We start from the raw sequence: 20707 nt of genomic DNA, 5'->3' as shown, positions 1-20707 counted from the left end.
CTTGGATCAGGTGCCCAGAAGGACGTCAGTGAGGGCTTTGTTAAACGGCAAAAGGGGTTATGGGGAGGTTGCCGCCGGTTGAAGCATCTCTATCAGGAGATTAGTCCTGATTGCCACTGAAGTAAGCTCTAGGCATAGGGCCTTAGCTGCCCTTCGCACCACTACAGCATAAGACACTCCCTCCTCTGTAGCCACAGTAGGGGGAGAAAGCCTGCCACGGTCTGGAGAGGTGTCCAGACCACTGGCGTCCCCCAGGTCCTCTCTCCAGTCCGGCTCTTCAAGCTGGTCTGTTAAAGGGTCAGCCGACCCTTCCCAATCCCCATCACCACTTTTTGGCCCATAGGGAACACCAGGAATGAAGAGGGGGAACAAAAGTATTCTGCAGACGTTGATCCGGCTCGATCAGAGGGGTAAGGCTGGGGATTGCGTCAGTCAGGAGCACTCAGACGCCAGGGGTGTCGTCGCCGGGGAAGGTCGAGTAACGGCTACTGGTGTCGATCCAGGCCTGGATACTTGGGGGTCCTCCGGTGCCGGAGCGGCCCGCATCGAAGGCCCAGGACCCTCAACCGGCTCCACGGGGCCCAGAGGTGCGCCGGCGGAGTCGGGCTGCCCAAAGATGGAATGGAGAGCTTCGTAAAATGCATGAAGCTGGGCAGGGGACGCTCCGGCTCCTGAAAACGGAGGGAGGCGCAGAGTTGTCCCAGAAGTAGGCACCTAAGACGGAACCTTTGAGCGACTATGCTCCGGGTCCTGTGTCACGTTCAGCCGACCGACAGGGAAAAGGCGAAGAGCGCTGGTGCTTCTTCGCCTTCTTCTTGACTTCAAAGACTTGGTGTGCAATGCGGTGTGGAGGCCCCACGACCGGTCTGGAGACCTTCCTCTTGAGCGAGACCAGGAATGACGCAGAGCACACTGCCAGGCCTCCAAGAGCTTTCGGGACCGTTACCGCAAGGACTTTGGGTTCATGGCCCAGTAGTCGGCGTACCAGAGGTTCATGAGGTGCGGGTCCGTCACAGACATCAGTCTGTGACGGACATCGCAGGGCTTGAGCAGATCCAACGATGGGACAGCCCTCGCGCATCAGGAGCTGAAGACTTAAAAAAAGAAGTCGACAAAAACTGCAAAAAGTTTAGTCGAAAAGTGACTAAATGAGTAGCTCTCTCCAGATCTGCTCTAGGCTGGCACAGAAAAAGAAAGTGACATCAGGGTACAGGGGTGGTGTCTAAATAGGCTCCGCAACGTCATCTCGGCAAACACAACGCAGATAAAGAATGCGGAGTCGACCGACGCCACATACCGACGTGCAGGGGACTGCTAAGAAAAAATCTCTAGATCCAGTCTGATGCCTGGAGGTAATTTTAAGGTAAGCAATCTATAACAGTCTCTTTCAAATACACAGTTTTTCCTGTGGAAAGACTTGGTCACCCAATTGGCAAGTACACCATTACATGCTGACCTTTCAGCTGTGCTAACTTCTGAACGGTACGACCAAAGTGGGCACTCCAAGGAATCAAGCAACTCGCTATATGAAGCCCGACTTGCATCCCAAGTTGAAATTAATGTATTTTGTTGCAATGGGCAGCCAATACAAATCTTGTTACCTTTACAACTCCTGTGCCTTCCCGGGAAAACATGGAGCCTGTTCCACAAGACCGGTTTTTGCTCTCCTGGACAGACATGCCAAGGACTCTCGGGTAGAACAATGAGGGATTGCAGACCAGGGAGGTGTTACCTCCCTGCTGCAGGAAGCCACTTAGGTGTTAGCCACGAAAAGCAGGCTTCAAAGAGCCGCCTTTGAAGGACAAATGTGTCACATTAGGGAGGAGTGTTGCCTCATTGTTTAGGCAATCATTCTGGCATGGGGAGCAGAGGGGAAAAAAGGCCCCAAACAGTTTTCTCCAGGGCCGTGTAGCCCTGAAGTAGCCACACCCCAGGGGTAGTCTAACCTGGTCTGAACACGAAGTGAGGGGTCTCACCTACTTGTGAGTGGGCTAAATGGTGCATCCTGGCATAGCAATATGCCACAGTTCACAGAAAGTGGTCACCAGGTGGGAGGGAATATGGTAGCCCTTTGGCTACCAACCGCATCCTGCCCTGAAAGTAATTTCCAAGCATAAAAGGAGCACCCCTGGTACCCAGACTTCAGGTTTTACCTGACCTTGAAGAAGGACAGCAAAAAGACTGCAAAACCGCTGCACCAAAGGACCAGCAAAGAGAGGCTGTATTGTCCAAGACCACACCTGCTGGCTAGCAAAGAGAGGGCCTTTGCCTACCATGTCCTGCTCAAGGAGGAGTGGTCTCCAGATCCCAGTAAAGCCAAGAGATTCCTAGGGCCAGCTGACAGACCTACTGTTCGCACCACAGGGATACAACACCTGAAGAAGCTTGTTTGGGCAAGCTGGTAGGCCAAAGTCTTCAAGCTGCTAGCATGCCACCATGCAAGGACCAAGAACTTTGCATACAAGTTCACGGAGTGCTGTCGGAGAGTTGCTGGGACCCTCGGAAGGCAAGTTAAATAGGAAGCATTGGCCTGTGACCGCGACACTAGGCGACTGGTAGTCCAGTGGTGACTGGACTTCAGCCAGACCGAACAGGAAGGACCTTGTGGGACATCTACTCTACAACCAGGACCCTTGCAACACCTTTGTTGACTGAGGAGTGCCTGCAGAAAGACCACATCAACCACGTTGCATCCACATTATCCTTGGAGCATCTTCAGCATCATTAATCCGTTGCATCAGATCCACTGTAAAAAAATCCATTGCAATGCGGATTAAATGCCTGAAACTGCTTATTCTACAGAGGTAACTGTTTCCAAGGACCTGGCTGGACCCCAGACTAGCTCCCTACTTAAGTTGCTCACCCCAAGAATTTCTACCTAACCTCATTGTAAACTTTTTCAAACAGAACTTGGGTAAGTGTCAACGTGTCAAATGTGTTGAATTTGCCAAGACTTGTTCACATTTGAGTGATAAAGCACAGATTTATTATTTTGTGTAAAATCCATATCGCTGAACATATCGGTGGATATTTTTCGTTGTGGTTACTAAATTCTTATAAAAATAGTCTATGTTTATAAATTGGTGTCCGATTTATTGAGTGCTGTGTCGATTTCTTCTTTAGTTGTTTTTGTGATGTTTAAATGCTTTCCACTAGTTGTTCTGTGTAAGCCTTGCTGGTCAGTGCCACAGCAAGCCAGGGTTGCGCTGAGGGTAAGACAGGCAAGACCTACTGGACCTGAAGGGGTTGGTAAGTGTATTACACGGTGAGGTTTCACAGTCACACCATATAAAACACATCATTTCCTCACACATACCCACCCATAAGACTCAGAGCATAGAGTCCCACTTTGGGACGACACCTAACACAAGATACATAGCAAAAGACACCAACACTTCACCAGACGGGGCACCCTCAAACCGACCAGAAAAAAGCCACCAGGAATGCACAGCACTCTTTCAGCACATCCAGGACCACGAAGGCAGCCAAGACCAGTCCTGGCAGGCAGACATTGACAAACACCCGCTCATGCTATTGAGGCGGGATGGTGGAGCCGCCCCACCTCCTGTTGGCAACACACCTTAACATTTGGCCGAAGCCTTGTCCCAACTTTCAACTTCTCCGAGAACTCCTCTTGAAGTGTTTCTCCTCCCAGTTGTTCTTTTTCAGCTCTTCCCACACTTTACCTATGAGGTCCTACTCTATGCCAACCACAACACCAGGGAGCAGAGACGATTTCTTTCTGTCCACAACTCACGTACACCCGCATCTATCCAAAATGTCAATCACTTCTACCTCTTTCAGACTGTTAAGGTATTGAGTCTCAATGTTAGAGGTCTTAACAGCCCTGCAAAACTGTTAGCCTTTTTATACCTCCTACAAGACTTCAACTGTAATATAGCTTTCCTAGAGGAGAAGTATCTCCTAAAAAAAATCTGGAAAAGACTGCGATCCCTTTGGTTACAGGCAGTACTTATGCTCAGGGTTTGGAAAGAAAGCAGTAGTAGTGATACTGTTGGCCAACAAATTACCCAGCCGTATCGTACGAACACAGGCCGAAATCCCAAGGAGTCTGCTTTCATTGGTAGTTGATGTGAACACCTACACCTTCACTCATGCGCTGTTGTATGCTCACAATGATCCCCAGGAGCAGTTTCTGTCCCATGCTTTCAGCCAGGTAGCCGTGTTTCCAGGCGCCGACAGTGGTAGGGGGCTCGACTTTAACCTTGTCTTTTAAAAATTCCTAGGACAAGTCAACTTAGAGGCAGGATCAATCCTTTACAGACATACAACTGCAATGGCTGAAGGATGTAGGATTAATACATGCCTCGCATTTTAAGTACCCAACTTGTAGGACCTACACCTTTATCTCGGCCTTCTACCAAACCTATGCCCAGATTACTATTTCCTAGTCGCCCCCTGCATCCTCTTGTACAAAGGCCTGATGTATATAGAAGAGGCGGTGCTGTCTGATCACTCTCCCATCACAGTAACCTTCCACACACTGGATCAATGCCACCTCATCATCAATGGCAACTTAAAGATAATTTACTCACATATGACCTCCCCCGTCTTGTTTTTCAACTACCAAAAAGAAGTAATTTAACGCTTCCTTGAAATTAATGAAACACCAACTACCCTAGTTTGGGAAACGCTGAAAGCGGTTCTAAGGGGGACATTCCTAGCAATATCTGAGCAAAATACCAAGGAGAGGCGAGGAAAAAGAGCAACACTGGAGGCCAAAGAAGGGCTCTAGACGAGGTCCATCAAAGTACAGGCACTCATTTGGTACATAGGCAACTGACAAGCAGCCCAAAGCAGTTGGACTGGGACAGGGCTGAATATGACCTGCTCCGTACTAAACAAAAATACTATGCAAGTGGCAATAAGGCCGGTCACCTGCTCACCCACAACTTATGAGCTCAAACTCAGAAGCAAGATCTAAATCGCACCCGCCCTACATACCCTCGCCTCCAACGACATCCGCGCTGGCCGACTATCCCCGTTCGCAACAACTCCCACCGCCCCCACCGTGTCCTCAACCCATTGTCGGACCGCGACCTATGCTCTCTCCTACGCTCTTATGGCCCAGGTCCGGAAAAACACATATCCAGCACACATCCCCATACCCACAATTCTTACAAACACTCTGAGGCTCCCAACACTCAACAACAGAGGTTCCGTCCCTAACAACCTCAGAAAAGTTCCCCTCACTCTAGAAAGCTCGACCACCCTTCTCTCTCCCAAACTCAAATGCATCCTACTCAACTGCAGATCGGCCCAGAGACACTCCTCCGACATCGCTGATCTCGTCTCAGCTAGGGATCTGGACCTGGCCATTCTAACAGAAACTTGGCTCACTGAAGCCTCTACCCCGATTATGGACATACTAGTCCCCCCCAACTATCACATCATTAGGCTAGACAGGTCTTCAGACAAGACGGGCGGGGGAATTGCATGCATTTTTAGAAGTAACCTCTCCGTCACTAAAGTCACCTCCCCCTCCCTCTCCTCCTGTGAACTCCTCTGCCTCGACATCACCAGCGAGGGCAAACAAGTTTGTGCTTTACATCTCATCTACCACCCGCCTGGTGACAATCTCATATTCACCCAACAACTCATGGACATGATCACTTCCAATGCCGGTCGGCAGACCACCCAAGTCTACCTGGGTGACTTCAATCTCCACTGGAACGATCAGAAAGACACAGTGGTGAATAGTCTCAAAACTTTCCTTAATGCGCTTGACCTCACCCAAATATGCGATAGACCAACACACGACAAAGGCGCGATACTTGATCTCATCATTGCCAAAGAGAATTCTACACAACTGGAGACGATTCTACCCTGCGACTGGTCAGATCACCACATTATCACCTTCTTTATCAATGAAAAAGTTAAACCTATCCCGGCTCAACCAATCAAATCCAAAACATGGAAAAGGGACATGAAGAATCTCAACCCCTCTACTCTGCCTCCCCACATCGGCAATCTCCTCCTTCCCCCTTCAGGTGCCTCGGATGTTCAATCACTGACTGACCACTACCTTGAATCTATGAATACATTAGTCAATGAAGTCGCCCCACTGCAACTGAAGAGAGTCTCCACCAAAACTTCTAACCCCTGGTATGACGACAGACTCAATGACGACAGGCGTTCGATGCGAATGGCAGAGCGCACCTGGAGAGCGGACCCTTCAGCACTGCACCTCAAAAGGCTTAAAAACAAGAGAAATGCCTACTTCAGGAAAATAAAGCGCACAAAGTTGGACTTCTTCAGCCGCCAGTTGGACCAAGCAAAAAACAGGCCAAGAAAACTGTTCGAACTAATCAAGACCCAAACAAAGGCACAACCCTTACAATCAAATAGCACAACAAGCGACACCCCACACTGTGAAGACTTCTCTACTTTCTTTAAGCTAAAGACTGACAACATAAGAAATGACCTCATCATGGATGTAAGCCGATTCCCCAACCACACCAGAATGGCTAACACTCAACCCAAAAACATGGCATCTTGGCTGTACTTCGATACCTACTCGGAAGAAACAATACACAATCTGCTCTGCACCTTGAAGCCCTCTAATCACCTCACAGACCCTCTACCTGCTAATGCTGTAAAAGACTTCATCCCCTTGCTCCTCCCTCTCTGGACCAAAATCATCAACTGCTCCCTGCAACAAGGCCTCATTCCAGACTCCCTCAAGGTGGGGCAAGTCACGCCTATACTCAAGAAACCTACAGCTGATCCGTCTGACCTAAACAATTACCGGCCCATCACCAATATCCCCACCCTGGCCAAACTGCTGGAGAAATGTGTCCAACTCCAACTAACAAGACACATTGACCAATTTGACCTCCTCAACTCTCATCAATCAGGCTTCCGAGCGAAACATAGCACGGAAACAGCTATGACACACATAATTGATGACGCCCTCCAAATTCTTGATCGCAATGAGTCCTGCCTCCTCATCCTTCTTGACCTCTCGTCAGCATTTGACACGGTCAAACATGAGAACTTGCTGGAGCTGCTAAGCACTAGAATGGGACTATCGGGAACGGTTCTCAAATGGTTTTCGTCCTTCCTTCACAACCGGACTCAGAAGTTCAAGATCGACAATGTGCTATCTTCACCTGTGCCTGCAGATCTAGGTGTTCCACAAGGATCCTCCCTCTCCCCCACATTGTTCAACCTCGTCATGGAACCGCTCGCCACCTTGCTCCAAGCTTCTAATGTCCAATTTCATATGTACGCCGACGACACACAACTGTACCTAAAGCTTCAATCCCCGGAAGATATCAAACTTCTGAATTCCACGCTTATTAACACTCAATCTTGGCTAGCCGATAATCACCTCAAACTAAATGCTCTGAAAACTGAGTTCCTTCTCATCTCACCCCCGGCGAAAATTTCAAACACCCAAACATGGCTCAACAACCTAACAGCACTCAATGTCCAACCCACCATCGTGGACTCAGCGAAATCCCTAGGCATCACACTGGACGCCAAGCTCAATATGCAGCAGCACGTCAGCAAAGCCACAAAATCAGCTAATTTCCAAATCAACACACTGAGGAAAATTAAACCCTTCCTCCCTGCTGAAGACTTCCAAACTGCTGTACAAGCGTTAGTCATCCCTCGAATAGACTACGGAATTGTGGCCCTCAGCGGACTCCCGCTATCCACAACAGCACCCTTAAGAGCCTCCCTGAACGCTGCCGCAAGACTCATTACTGGCTCAAGAAAACATTCGCATATTTCCCCAGACTTAAAGTCCCTAAAATGGCTGCCTTTTGAAGCCAGAATACAACTAAAAATTGCAGTTATGAGACACGCGGCAGTGCACCACAATGCACCCAACTACCTCGCTCAAAAGTTGTCTATATCAGGAGGTTCGAGATCCAATAGAAGCTCAAAAAATCTACTCCTGAAACCCCGTAGATTCCGGAAAGAGAAAACTTACAAGCGCTCCTTCTCAGGAATGGCACCCAGGATCTGGAATGCGCTCCCTCCTGAAACCAAGCGTATCTCCTCCACTGCACTCTTCAAGAAAGAGGTGAAAACCATCCTTCTGGCCAAGATCTCCTGAACGTTATAGGTGTTGGATCAGAGACTCTGCATTGCTTTGTGTCAATGCTCACCTTGTCCTTTGGCACTATACCTCTACTTGAGGGAGACACTACTACGCTACTTTCTTACTACCGACCAATATATGATACACGTTGGGTCACTGATTCACCCTCCCGATGTCCCCACTCAGTGCTCTCTCTATACTAAAACACTGTTATAAGCCTTCCACACACCCAAAGTATACCTGAACACCTCTGTAGTGGGATCAATGACTTGTGCCGTCTTATATTACTTGTTTACCTGACTGTATTTTGATATGTTTTATGTATGTTATTATCCTTTCATGTTAGTGACTACTACATTGCTCCCATTACCTCTGTTCACTCCTACTGCCCCTACCCTGTCATTGTGAAGCGCTCTGATATCTGTAAGGATCTTGTTCGCGCTATATAAAACTTTGAATAAATAAATAAATAAATAAATAAATAAATGCAGATGGCCATAGAGTGCATGGCGATGATGCCATGCCAAGGACTTTGCACAATTTAATAAGACTCTGTACACAGCAGAACTGACTGATCCAGTGGGAACCCATGGGTTCCTCTCCTTAACACCTATCAAAAGGCTGCCAGAGAAAGACGAGCTCTCCCTAGATCCAGACATCGGAGCGTAGGATGTCCTGGCCTCAGAGTCAAGGCTATAACTTGGCAAACCCCGGGAGCAGACAGCTTAACCCCTGGTTTTATATAAATTATTAGGACCCCCAACTCGATCCCATCCCTGTGTATCGAAGTAATTCATTCAGGGAGCAGGCATACTCACTGCCACAATGAAGGAAGCTGTGATCACGTTCTTTCCCAAACCTAGGAAGAACCTCGCACACTGCCACTCATTCCACCCCATCTCGCTACTAAACGTAGACATCAAGCTCTTCAAAAGCTTCTAGGCAGTATACTTAAATCCACTTGTGCAGCGGTTGGTCCATCACGCTCATTCTGGATTCATCCCCGAAAAAGGATGCAGGGATAACACTAAATGCTTGCTCCACTTAATAGACAAAGCCAATAGATCACACACTCGAGCAGTTCTTGTCAATGGATGCCAAGAAGGCATTCAGCCTCATACACTGGCCATTCCTCTGGGATGCCATGATGGGTGCAGGCCTGGGGCAATGGTTCCTGCAGTGGATGTGGAGCAGCTGTGCAAATCTCGTCCGCTAAACTCCATCAACATAGCAGGGAAAGAAACCATGCTAAAGATAACTCATTATTGGTAATACAGCCTCGCCGAGTGGAAACCAGGTTGGCGCACACACACACACTTGCTTTGGAGATGCCCCAAGCACAAGACATACTGGGACTAGGTGCTCAAAGACATTAGCAAGATTGTATTTTCTCTTTCAAAACACAATTTTATTGCTGACATCCAACAAAGGTCATGTGCTCCATAGGACACCCATTTCCAACATAGAAAATGACAAATATACGAGTCAACATTTCGACTGATACATGAATGCCATATAAAGGAAAAGACTCCGCCATCCATATTAGGTACATGCCAACTGGTCAGTATCATAATAGTGATTCATTAACATCCGACGGGAGGGGGTGTGTGGGGGGGGGCATTTTATACATTCCCTTATACTCCACCCACCTTTTCCAAATTTTATAATGCTTCAGGGGACACCCCCAATAACGAGATTTTTTAAATGGAGATTTCCCGCTTTACGCTGTTGCCACTCACTCACCAATTGATTTAACCACTCAGCTCTGAAAAGGGGAAAGCTATAACGCAGGCTCTCAGAACTACTAGACAAGTGATCACATCTAAATGGGGTATAGAGGCTATACTTGCCTATTCAGAACAGCTAAATAAATTGTGGGATACTGTAGCTATGGAGAAGCTCACTGCCTTCCAAGACTATATGCTGCCACACTTCAGGAAAAAGTGGAGACCGTGTACCAGTTTCCAGGCTCAGGGCTTCAGAGAACTGACCAGCCCCCGCTGTCTCCGAGTGCTCTAACGGGGGCGAAACCCAACAAACTCACTGAAAAAACAACTCCAAACGGCCCGGTTGACATGCCATCTCACCTCTGAACTATATACTGACTCGCAACTCCCATCTAGGCACATGGTGTGAGAAGTTGGCCTGGTACATGATGTTCACTATTCTAGTGAACACCTTGCACCAGTCCAAACAACCCTTATGGTGATGGTTGTAAGTCAACCTTATAGACCAGCTATCCTAGTGGTAGCGTGGACAGGACAGTCTTAGGCTAAAAGACTCTTGAGGGCATGTAAAGCCAGCTGTTTTACCATATGTAATCCCTTGAATATCAAATGAAAGGACACCACACAGGATATATATAAAATATATATGTATTTATTTACAAACAAACTCCTCTGAACTCTTTATGAGAACAGAGGCAAAAGCACATAACAAGATACTTAGTCAGAATACGTTAAGTTGCACAATTTACGGTTAGGCCCTAGGAGCGAAGCAAACCATATACTAAGAAAGTGGTATAAGTACCACGTCAAAAGGAAAGGCCTAGGGCCTAGAGAATCGCTGGGGCTACACTATCTGAACCTTAGGTTAGGAGTGGGAGGCCCACAGGCGGCGTGTGCAGTGTCTTTACACACACGCGTGAGTCAATACAAATTCAATAGGAACTTAAGAGTTAGAAAAAGAAGGATTCAGGACACTTCCGGTTTAGCTAGGAGGAAACAACTAAAAACCTAGACACTTGGAGAATCAATACCCTTGGGAGCACCGAAGTACTCGCGTTACCTCACCCACGGACGGCGGGTGCATAGGTGTGAAGATGTGTTGGGTTTCGTCGTTGGAGCCTATGGAGACCTGGAAAAAAAAGCTGCAGGCGACCAGGAGGAAGGTGTCCAGGTGGATCCAAGGGTGGATCGAGGATGAAGAGGACCTGAAAGCAGAGGGGACAGAGTCTGGGTCACTAGTCAGTGACCAGGTGGAACCAGGAAGGAACCAGACGACGTCGTGGAGCAATCAGGTGCTGTCGTGAAGCTGGTCTCTTCAGCCATGCGGACCAGGAGGCGTCGAGGATGGCCAGGAGCTGGAGGTGAGCTGTCCCACGAAGGTTCTCGCAGATGGAGGGGTCGACTGCCGGATTGGAGTCAACAAGCCTTGGCAAAGGCAACCCACGCAGGATTCAAAGAAGGTTTCTGGTGCAGACCAGCAAGGTCTGAGGTTCCTCACCTTTGCAGGGAGGCAAGGGCCAGTCTGGAGCAACCAGACCAGCGAGTTGATTCAAAAGGAGTGTCGTCACAGAGGCTACTAGCCAACGGGCCAGCAACCGGACAACGCGTCGAGTAGAACACAAGCAGAAGGGCCCCACGCAGAACTCGTGGCGTGTGGAGGGCTGATCTTCGGTGCAGGTGGAGGGCTGATCTTCGGTGCAGGTGGAGCTCGGATTTGGGGCTTCTCAATCCCCAGTGCACAACTGCGAGGATACCTCAGGAGCTGCACAGTTAGCAAGTTACAGGCTTTTCAAGATGTCCGGTCCCACGTGTCTCGTCGCCTCCACGGATCTCAGCTATGCTGCAGTCGTGAAGAGAGGGTCAGAGAGGTCTGGAAGTCTGGAAGTCTGGGTCTTGTCATGCTCTGTGCTCGGGTTCCGGCGGGAACATCGACAAAGCAAGCAGTTGATTTGCTGGATGGTGCCTGGTTGCCCAGGGTGGTCATTCCTTGGCCACAAGGGAGATTCTTCAGTCTTCAGCAGAACGCCGAAGGTCCAGAGTTTCGTTTCAAGTTTCAGTTCAGGATCAAATCTAAAGTCTCCGGACTCAGCTCCTACTTTTATACAACTAAAAGGGGCTGGATTACTTTCTAGGTCCCTCCTATGGGTGGGACCAGGAAGGGGGCTGGTTACACCCCCTTTCCTTTGTCCAGTTTCGCGCCAGAGCTGGGGCTGGAGTACCCCAGCAACCGGTTTGAACTGGGGTATGCATGGAGCACCTAGTGTGCCCCAGGCAGTGTCTCATTCTATTCAGCCCTCCCTGTCCCAATACACAAAGTCCTGTCTGGGGTGGTGCTCGCACCTCCCCAGGCAGGAAACCTATTGTCCAAGCCTCCATGACTGGAAGGACTCCCAGCAGCAGGAGGTCAGACTTGTGTCTGTGGCAGCAGCATCCATTTTGCGATGCTTGGGCTCTGGTTAACTTTAACCGGGTACAGTAGTTTTAACATGTCTTCTCCCTCTAGAAGGGTGGAATGCTACCCCCGTCGCCAGAACTGGCAAGGGGGTAGTATTCCAAAGCGTACGACACCTTACACGACATGTTTGGATAAAGCCAAACCAAAGTTAGCATTTAACCGCGAGGATTATAATGCACTTAAGAGTATAAGGTATGGCGATATCATAGAACAGCTATAAGGTCATGGTTCCGAAAGCTGCAGACAGGCTCAGCTCATGCTAGAGCACCATCTCACACAACACCAAGCACTCTGCCTTCAGGATTGTTAAGGCCTGCCATAGGAGTGACTTATAGGTGCATATGTGTCTATATACAAGGTTAGATATAGGAATACTATACCTAAGCAAGGGGTGATTACATGACCTTGCCCCAGCTGAGTGATCAGCAAGTTGTGTCAGTTTGGATGGCCAGCCAGGGGTGGCATAATACATGCTGCAGCCCCTGATAGGCCTTGGGTGCACCTATGCCCTGGGTACCTATGGTACACTTATACAGGGACTCACAATGGTGACCCAAAATCCAATTTGGTATGTACCTACAGTACATGGAGTACATTTTACAGAGAGAGCAGATAGCCTGGGGTCCTGAATAGCAGGATCCCAGGCCAACTAAGTCGAAAACCAGCTAAACACTAGGCAAAAAGTTGGGGGTAACCATAGTCAGGAATCCACCTTCCTACACATGGGACCTCTCCTACCTTCCTTGTCCCCTCCCTCCTTCCTTTTCCCAAGTTGTGGTTTCCCTTTCTCGCTCTCAAGCCCCATTTTCTTGCATTCCTCCATTACTCCTCCTCACTTGGTAGGAGTATGTGTTTTCTAAATACCAATAAAGAGATCTGAATTAAATCAAATGTACATGTAATGTGTAATGCAGAGAATTTAAATATTGATAAAAGAACCATACCCTGCTGATACCACTCTTGCAAGGTCTTTCAAGTTCAGCATAACTGATGGAGTCAGAATGTAGCTCTCGTCTACAGCAGGCTCTTTATCTCCAACAGGAATCCAGTAGCCTTCCATCTGTTTGTATGGGCCACCTTTTGGCTCCGGCAGGGGCTATAGAAAAAATTACAAAATAATGCAGGTGAAAACAGTGAAGCATACTATTATGTTTGTTAAAGCCCCGCCAAGACTATGGCAAGGAACACATACAGATAATGGAAGACAGTGCTTCATAATCAGGATACACTTAAGTGCATTCTCCAGTACAGCAAAATAACACATCTTGAAGTTGGACTTTCAGTGCATCGGCAACAATTATGAAACACGGATAATTAGTGAAAAGCATGTTAATTCAGATGTGGATACATTAACACAAATCCAACATAACCAAAAAAATATTATTCATCTGTATAAATTAATCTATGTAAATAAATCTCTGGTATGTTTTAGGAGTTTTTAAGGAAATGACGATTCAGTGCTTGCCGACAAAGCAAGCATCTGTCACTATGTCTGTGAGGAAATGTGGTATACTACAGGGTTTGGTTGTGTGACCTAACAGTAATATACATTACCAAGCACTTTAGGACCAGTCAGTTTTTGTTTGTTAAACTTAGCTCAACCCTGGGTAGCTGTAGATCTGAGCAGTCAGGCTGACACAAACACGTAAAAGCATTTAACCAGCAACAAAACAATTGAAGAAGAAAGAAACTCAACACTAAAAAAATCCGACACCAATTTATAAAAATAGAGTGTATTTTTCTGAATTTATTAATATTAAAACTAAAAAGAGCCACTGGTGTGTCCCAGAGATCCATATTTTAAAAGAAACAATAAATCATGACTTTTCATTCAAGCGCGAACTTCCATTCTGCGCCACCAAGCTGCACTCCGACGACTCTACCGGGTCCAGCAGACTCGAATGCAACTTTTGAATTGAGAGTCCCGATTTCTTAGGCTACACAGCCACAAGGAGCGAAGATCTGGCTACCAACTCGCACTAGGAGGCTTTCTCTGCTTTTGTGGCAAGTCAGCCAACTGATTCTTAGACTCTCGGATTCAAGCTGGGCTCGGCGGATGACTTCTCCACAAACAGGGCACAGCAGGCACAGTCCTTTCCTTTGCTAGCCCAAGGTCAGCAGAGCAGTAATACCTTCAGTCTCTCATTCTAGTCAAGCGAGATATGGGGGGCATGGGTGCCTATTATGCCCAGAAAGAACTCTTAGTGAAGGTTGCAGTATCAGGCCAATAGGCTACCCGGATCACTCCTGCCTGACAACTTCCTGTGAAGTGGGGCATGCAGCTATTCCCGAGTGCTCTATTCTGTCCACTGCCAAGATGTAAGGACCCTTCTCTTGGTGTGTGGATCTAGGTAGACCCTCTTAGTTAAGTGGCTACACGCCAATGGGAAAACTGGTTTGGCAACTGTTTCACTCTCTGTCCTTGCTGATACCCAATCTACCTAAACAATAAAGCAGCCCCTCCCATTTTTGTGCACTTCTTGCCTTCCACAGGTGGCTTCCCCTTTGAAACTTGCCTTTTGGGTCAAAATCCCTTTAGGCTTCCTGCCTGGAGGATATCACACCCCCTCCAGTGGCAGGCCTCCATGGTCCTGGGAGGGCAGAAGGCTGTCTAGAAGAGCATCCTTTGTGTGCAAACAGAAAAGGCACAAGAGACCTTGGGCAAGTAAAATGGCAACTTGCTAAAGTTAGCCTTTGCCAATCAGTGATATTAAATTCCATTTAACATTAAATTGGATGTAGTACACTAATTATTTTGATACTTTTAACTACCCACCTCAGAAGTCCCAAACAGAAGTTAGCATGGATAAAATGTCAGGCTGCAGCTCTGGACTTGCCAATGGACCCACTGCCCTCTTTCATTGCAAAAAATACAATTGCGAGTTTTTACATTTAGAACATGTTAAAACACATGTTCTAATCTTTAATATGGTGCACCCTGCTTTAGGATTCGATAGGTCTGCTGAAGGGATGACTTATACATATCATAAAGGGTGGTTTGGGTTTTGACATTGGTTTAAATGGCAAAGTCGAGTTACTATCAAACTGTTCTACCAGTCTGCAGTGGCAGTCTGGGAGTAATATATTACTTTGCCATACTTGTTGGAGCATAGCTAGTGCTGCAGTCATGAGTGACACTTTAGGTCATAGCTACCTAGTACAATATATTAAGCACACACACTAAGTCCTGATTAGCAGGGTTAATGGCATCTGAGAGCCATTACACCAGTGCCCCATAGTCAGAATGGCAGGGCAGGTGCAAAAAAGCAAAAAGTGGGTTGAAACTGCTAAAGAAAAATGCTACTTACCAGTATGCATCTGTTCATGGCATGTAGAGCTGCAGAGTAGTACACTTTGTAAGTAAGTGGCTCTGTATATACTGGACCAAAGTAAGGTATAGTGTGCACAGAGTCCAGAGTCCCCAGAGGTATGGCAGAAGTTAAAGATAGATATAACCTTACTCTCTAAAGTGGTAGCTTGGTCGAGCAGGAAGGCAGTATCAGAGGACAGTGTAAAGCATTTGTTGTACACACACAGTCAGCAAATGGTCTCACACACTCAAGAACTGAACTCTAGGCCAATTGTTTTGTATATCAAAATATATAGTTACTTTATTTTAGAACCACAGTACGTATCATAAATACTTTCTCAGAATGATATGTTGCAATTGAATACTTTCAAATAACAATAGACTTTGGAATGCAATAATTACAGTTGTTGCAATATGCAACACAAGTTAAACACAAAATAACATTGAGCTCAATGGGAAGTTTTAAGTAAATGCAATAAAGGAAAATGCTACTTACCAGTATGCATCTGTTCTTGGCACGTAGGGCTGCTGACATTCTTATCTTTAGTAAACAACACAAAATGCCCAAACCACAGTTACTCAATACAATTTTTTGATATAGGGTAAGAAACACTATTATCGCTTCCCTGGACACCATTATTTTGTGTCAATCATTTTGTATTTTCTATAATTTGAAAAAATTGCTGACAGAAAAAAGACATTGATTGCAAATATTTATAAGGCTGGACTAATGTTAGCAAACATTAAGGGCAAAGACTATTTACACATTTTAGAAATTATTATAACAATAGAAAATATTCTCACATCAGACATTATTGAAAAAATAATAATACAAACATATTAATTTACGAACAACAAAAAGCTAACAAACACTGAATGAGAGAAACTAGGGGTTGGGAAGATAAATGATTAAATATCTTGTATATTTTAGTGCTGGACCAGCCGGTCCTAGCTTTAGTGCAACAGTAATACTTTATGTCTCCCAACCAATACTGCCGACGCGTTTCTAGACCAGACTGGAGTCACTGGTCTGTCATCAGGGCTGTATGTATCTTGTATCTGTGGGATACAAAAGCAATGTTTTGCTTAATCTAGTGTGTGGGCTCCTTTTTATCATACAGTAGCTGTAATGTCGGTGTGCGCTACATACCAAGGCTGCTCAGTGTTGAATTTCAGATCGGGTCTTTTGGGGGTCCGTTTAAATGAAATAACGTAGCCAGGCAGAGAAGCCTAAGAGAATTTAAGGGATGTTTTTAATTTTTATCATTACGAGATTGGTACAATATATTCACTAGCTAAAACAAGTTGGGGAGTGGAAGCATACCTTTTACTTTCAGTAGTGCCGAGTGCTGGCAAGGTCCATAAAAAGCGGCGTGACCATCAGTTTGGGTTCTGAGATATGGGAAAGATTAATATTCAGACGCTTAGCGGTGTGCACATTATGTTAAACACTCACTTGGAGAATTTGAGAAGGGATTGCCTACCTTGATTTAATCTCTCATTTGCCCATAAATGGAATTGTTGATTTCAGCATTCTACAAAGAAAAACAAAGCGCACCCTTAGTAGAATATTTTAACTGATTCAGCACTCAGCAAGCGCGTATTAGTGCAAGTGGGACAAATACCTGTGGCTGGAGCTGCTGCTCTGTGGGATTCGAATTTCTCTCAGTAAAGATGGCCGCCGCTATTTCCTGTTTGTTATATGCAAAAGCTATACTGATGCATTATGGGGCATGTAGTCCCATGAGTCACATTTGCTTGAAAATAAAGGCTAGAAGTGCTGTCTACAGCACCTTATCTTAGTCTAAAGGTAATGGGTACGTCCTTCCAATTGTTTATTGTATCGTGCATTTTAAAACAAAAGATGAGTACACTAGATTTTACTAGAATTTTGGGTGGCTTCTCTGGGTCAGTGACCTGTTCTCATGCAATAGAGGACCAAGACCAGCGGGCAAGACAGGGATGTCTAACCGATGCAAATCAGGACCGATGTGGTCAAATATGCGCTATCTCAGACAGGTTATTTAAACCAGTCTGTGCACTGTTGAATTTTAAAATTAGATACGCTTCTTTTTGTAACAGAACACGTTCGACGTCATGGCATTTTGACCTGGAGTTTACAGTGTATAGGACAGACCATTTGAATTCTTGCTCATTGTGAGACTTCTCGCAGAAATGCTCCACCATTGGAGCAGACATGACCTTTTTCTTAATCCGCGATCGGTGCTGACTTATTCTGTGGTTGACTTGCTGGCTGGTTTTTCCAATATAAATTAGTTGGCACGGACATAGAATCAAGTACACAACGTTCTTTGTTCTACAATTAGAAAATTCTTTGTGCTTCCACTTGGTCCCATGGTGTACAAACTCGTCGCCTTCTATTGTGCTAGAGCAGGCGATGCAGTTACCACACTTGTGGTGACCCTCGATAGGCTTGAGATTCCATTGCGCCAATAAGTCGCTTTTGGGCTTGGGAATAACCACGTCAGCTCGGATGAGTTCCTGGCCAATGCTGCGTTTTTTTCTGTATGCAAAAATTGGTTTGGGGAACGGGCAGCTCAGCCCCTCCAACAAATGCCAATTCTTTAATACAGCCTGTCTCAATTTGTGGGTGTCCGGACAGAAGGTAGTGACGCACACAAGTTTCTCTAGAGGTGCTCGCTGTTTGGTTTGCAGTAGACATTCTTTAGGCGTATATTTTGCACGCTTAAGAGAGTGTTTGAGGAGCTTACGTGGATAACCACGCTCTTGCATATCACAGCAAAATGCTTGGGCATGCATCTCATAGTCTTGTATTTCTGAGCAATTCAGTCTTATTCTTAATAATTGCCCATAGGGTAAATTAGCTTTTAGACTGCGGGGATGTGCGCTTCTGTGGTGTAAAATCGTGTTTCTGTCAGTGGCCTTCCTGAACAAAGACGAAACCAACCTCCCGTCCACACACCTCATTTCAATATCCAAAAAAGTCATATGACTAGGGCTATTTTCTATCGAGAATTTTATATCTCTGTGCCTAGTATTGAGCCATCCATGAAAGTGAAGTAATTTCTCTTCAGTGCTAGCACTGAAGAGAAATTACTTCATTTTCAACGGCCAGTTCTACATGCAAGTGAAGGGCACCGCCATGGGATGTCCTTATGCCCCAGAAATGGTGGTGCTCTTCATGGCGCAGTATGAGGAAAGGTTCGTGGACATGAATAACCCTTTTAAACATCAAATACTACAGTGGTACAGGTACATAGACGACGTCTGGCTCCTGTGGCAGGGGAGTCAGACCGAGTTATTGGCCTTTCATGGATGGCTCAATACTAGGCACAGAGATATAAAATTCTCGAGAGTAAATAGCCCTAGTCATATGACTTTTTTGGATATTGAAATGAGGTGTGTGGACGGGAGGTTGGTTTCGTCTTTGTTCAGGAAGGCCACTGACAGAAACATGATTTTACACCACAGAAGCGCATATCCCCGCAGTCTAAAAGCTAATTTACCCTATGGGCAATTATTAAGAATAAGACGGAATTGCTCAGAAATACAAGACTATGAGCGGCATGCCCAAGCATTTTGCTGTGATATGCAAGAGTGTGGTTATCCACGTAAGCTCCTCAAACACTCTCTTAAGCGTGCAAAATATACGCCTAGAGAATGTCTACTGCAAACCAAACAGCGAGCACCTCTAGAGAAACTTGTGTGCGTCACTACCTTCTGTCCGGACACCCACAAATTGAGACAGGCTGTATTAAAGAATTGGCATTTGTTGGAGGGGCTGAGCTGCCCGTTCCCCAAACCAATTTTTGCATACAGAAAAAACCGCAGCATTGGCCAGGAACTCATCCGAGCTGACGTGGTTATTCCCAAGCCCAAAAGCGACTTATTGGCGCAATGGAATCTCAAGCCTATCGAGGGTCACCACAAGTGTGGTAACTGCATCGCCTGCTCTAGCACAATAGAAGGCGACGAGTTTGTACACCATGGGACCAAGTGGAAGCACAAAGAATTTTCTAATTGTAGAACAAAGAACGTTGTGTACTTGATTCTATGTCCATGCCAACTAATTTATATTGGAAAAACCAGCCAGCAAGTCCACCACAGAATAAGTCAGCACCGATCGCGGATTAAGAAAAAGGTCATGTCTGCTCCAATGGTGGAGCATTTCTGTGAGAAGTCTCACAATGAGCAAGAATTCAAATGGTCTGTCCTATACACTGTAAACTCCAGGTCAAAATGCCATGACGTCGAACGCGTTCTGTTACAAAAAGAAGCGTATCTAATTTTAAAATTCAATAGTGCACAGACTGGTTTAAATAACCTGTCTGAGATAGCGCATATTTGACCACATCGGTCCTGATTTGCATCGGTTAGACATCCCTGGCTTGCCCGCTGGTCTTGGTCCTCTATTGCATGAGAACAGGTCACTGACCCAGAGAAGCCACCCAAAATTCTAGTACAATCTAGCGTACTCATCTTTTGTTTTAAAATGCATGATACAATAAACAATTGGAAGGACATACCCATTACCTTTAGACTAAGATAAGGTGCTGTAGACAGCACTTCTAGCCTTTATTTTCAAGCAAATGTGACTCATGGGACTACATGCCCCATAATGCATCAGTATAGCTTTTGCATATAACAAACAGGAAATAGCGGTGGCCATCTTTACTGAGAGAAATTCGAATCCCACAGCACAGAGCAGCAGCTCCAGCCACAGGTATTTGTCCCACTTGCACTAATACGCGCTTGCTGAGCGCTGAATCAGTTAAAATATTCTACTAAGGGTGCGCTTTGTTTTTCTTTGTAGAATGCTGAAATCAACAATTCCATTTAGGCGCAAATGAGAGATTAAATCAAGGTAGGCAATCCCTTCTCAAATTCTCCAAGCGAGTGTTTAACATAATGTGCACACCGCTAAGCGTCTGAATATTAATCTTTCCCATATCTCAGAACCCAAACTGATGGTCACGCCGCTTTTAATGGACCTTGCCAGCACTCGGCACTACTGAAAGTAAAAGGTATGCTTCCACTCCCCAACTTGTTTTAGCTAGTGAATATATTGTACCAATCTCGTAATGATAAAAATTAAAAACATCCCTTAAATTCTTTTAGGCTTCTCTGCCTGGCCACGTTATTTCATTTAAACGGACCCC

The 20707-nt window shown here is 46.1% G+C and overlaps 1 protein-coding gene across 1 annotated transcript in view; it reads right to left on the bottom strand.

Annotated features, from left to right (window-relative positions):
• Positions 1–20707, bottom strand: part of MDN1 (midasin AAA ATPase 1) — a 2221312-nt gene that overhangs the window by 1792960 nt on the left and 407645 nt on the right. The window contains exon 23 of the mRNA XM_078648266.1: positions 13201–13352. Within this exon, the coding sequence (XP_078504392.1) occupies positions 13201–13352 (152 nt within the window). The remainder of the gene's footprint in view (positions 1–13200; positions 13353–20707) is intronic.

The sequence above is a fragment of the Lissotriton helveticus genome, chromosome 6, assembly GCF_964261635.1.
Source record: "Lissotriton helveticus chromosome 6, aLisHel1.1, whole genome shotgun sequence".
Lineage (NCBI taxonomy): Eukaryota > Metazoa > Chordata > Amphibia > Caudata > Salamandridae > Lissotriton > Lissotriton helveticus.
This window is presented reverse-complemented; position numbering and strand designations above follow the sequence as displayed.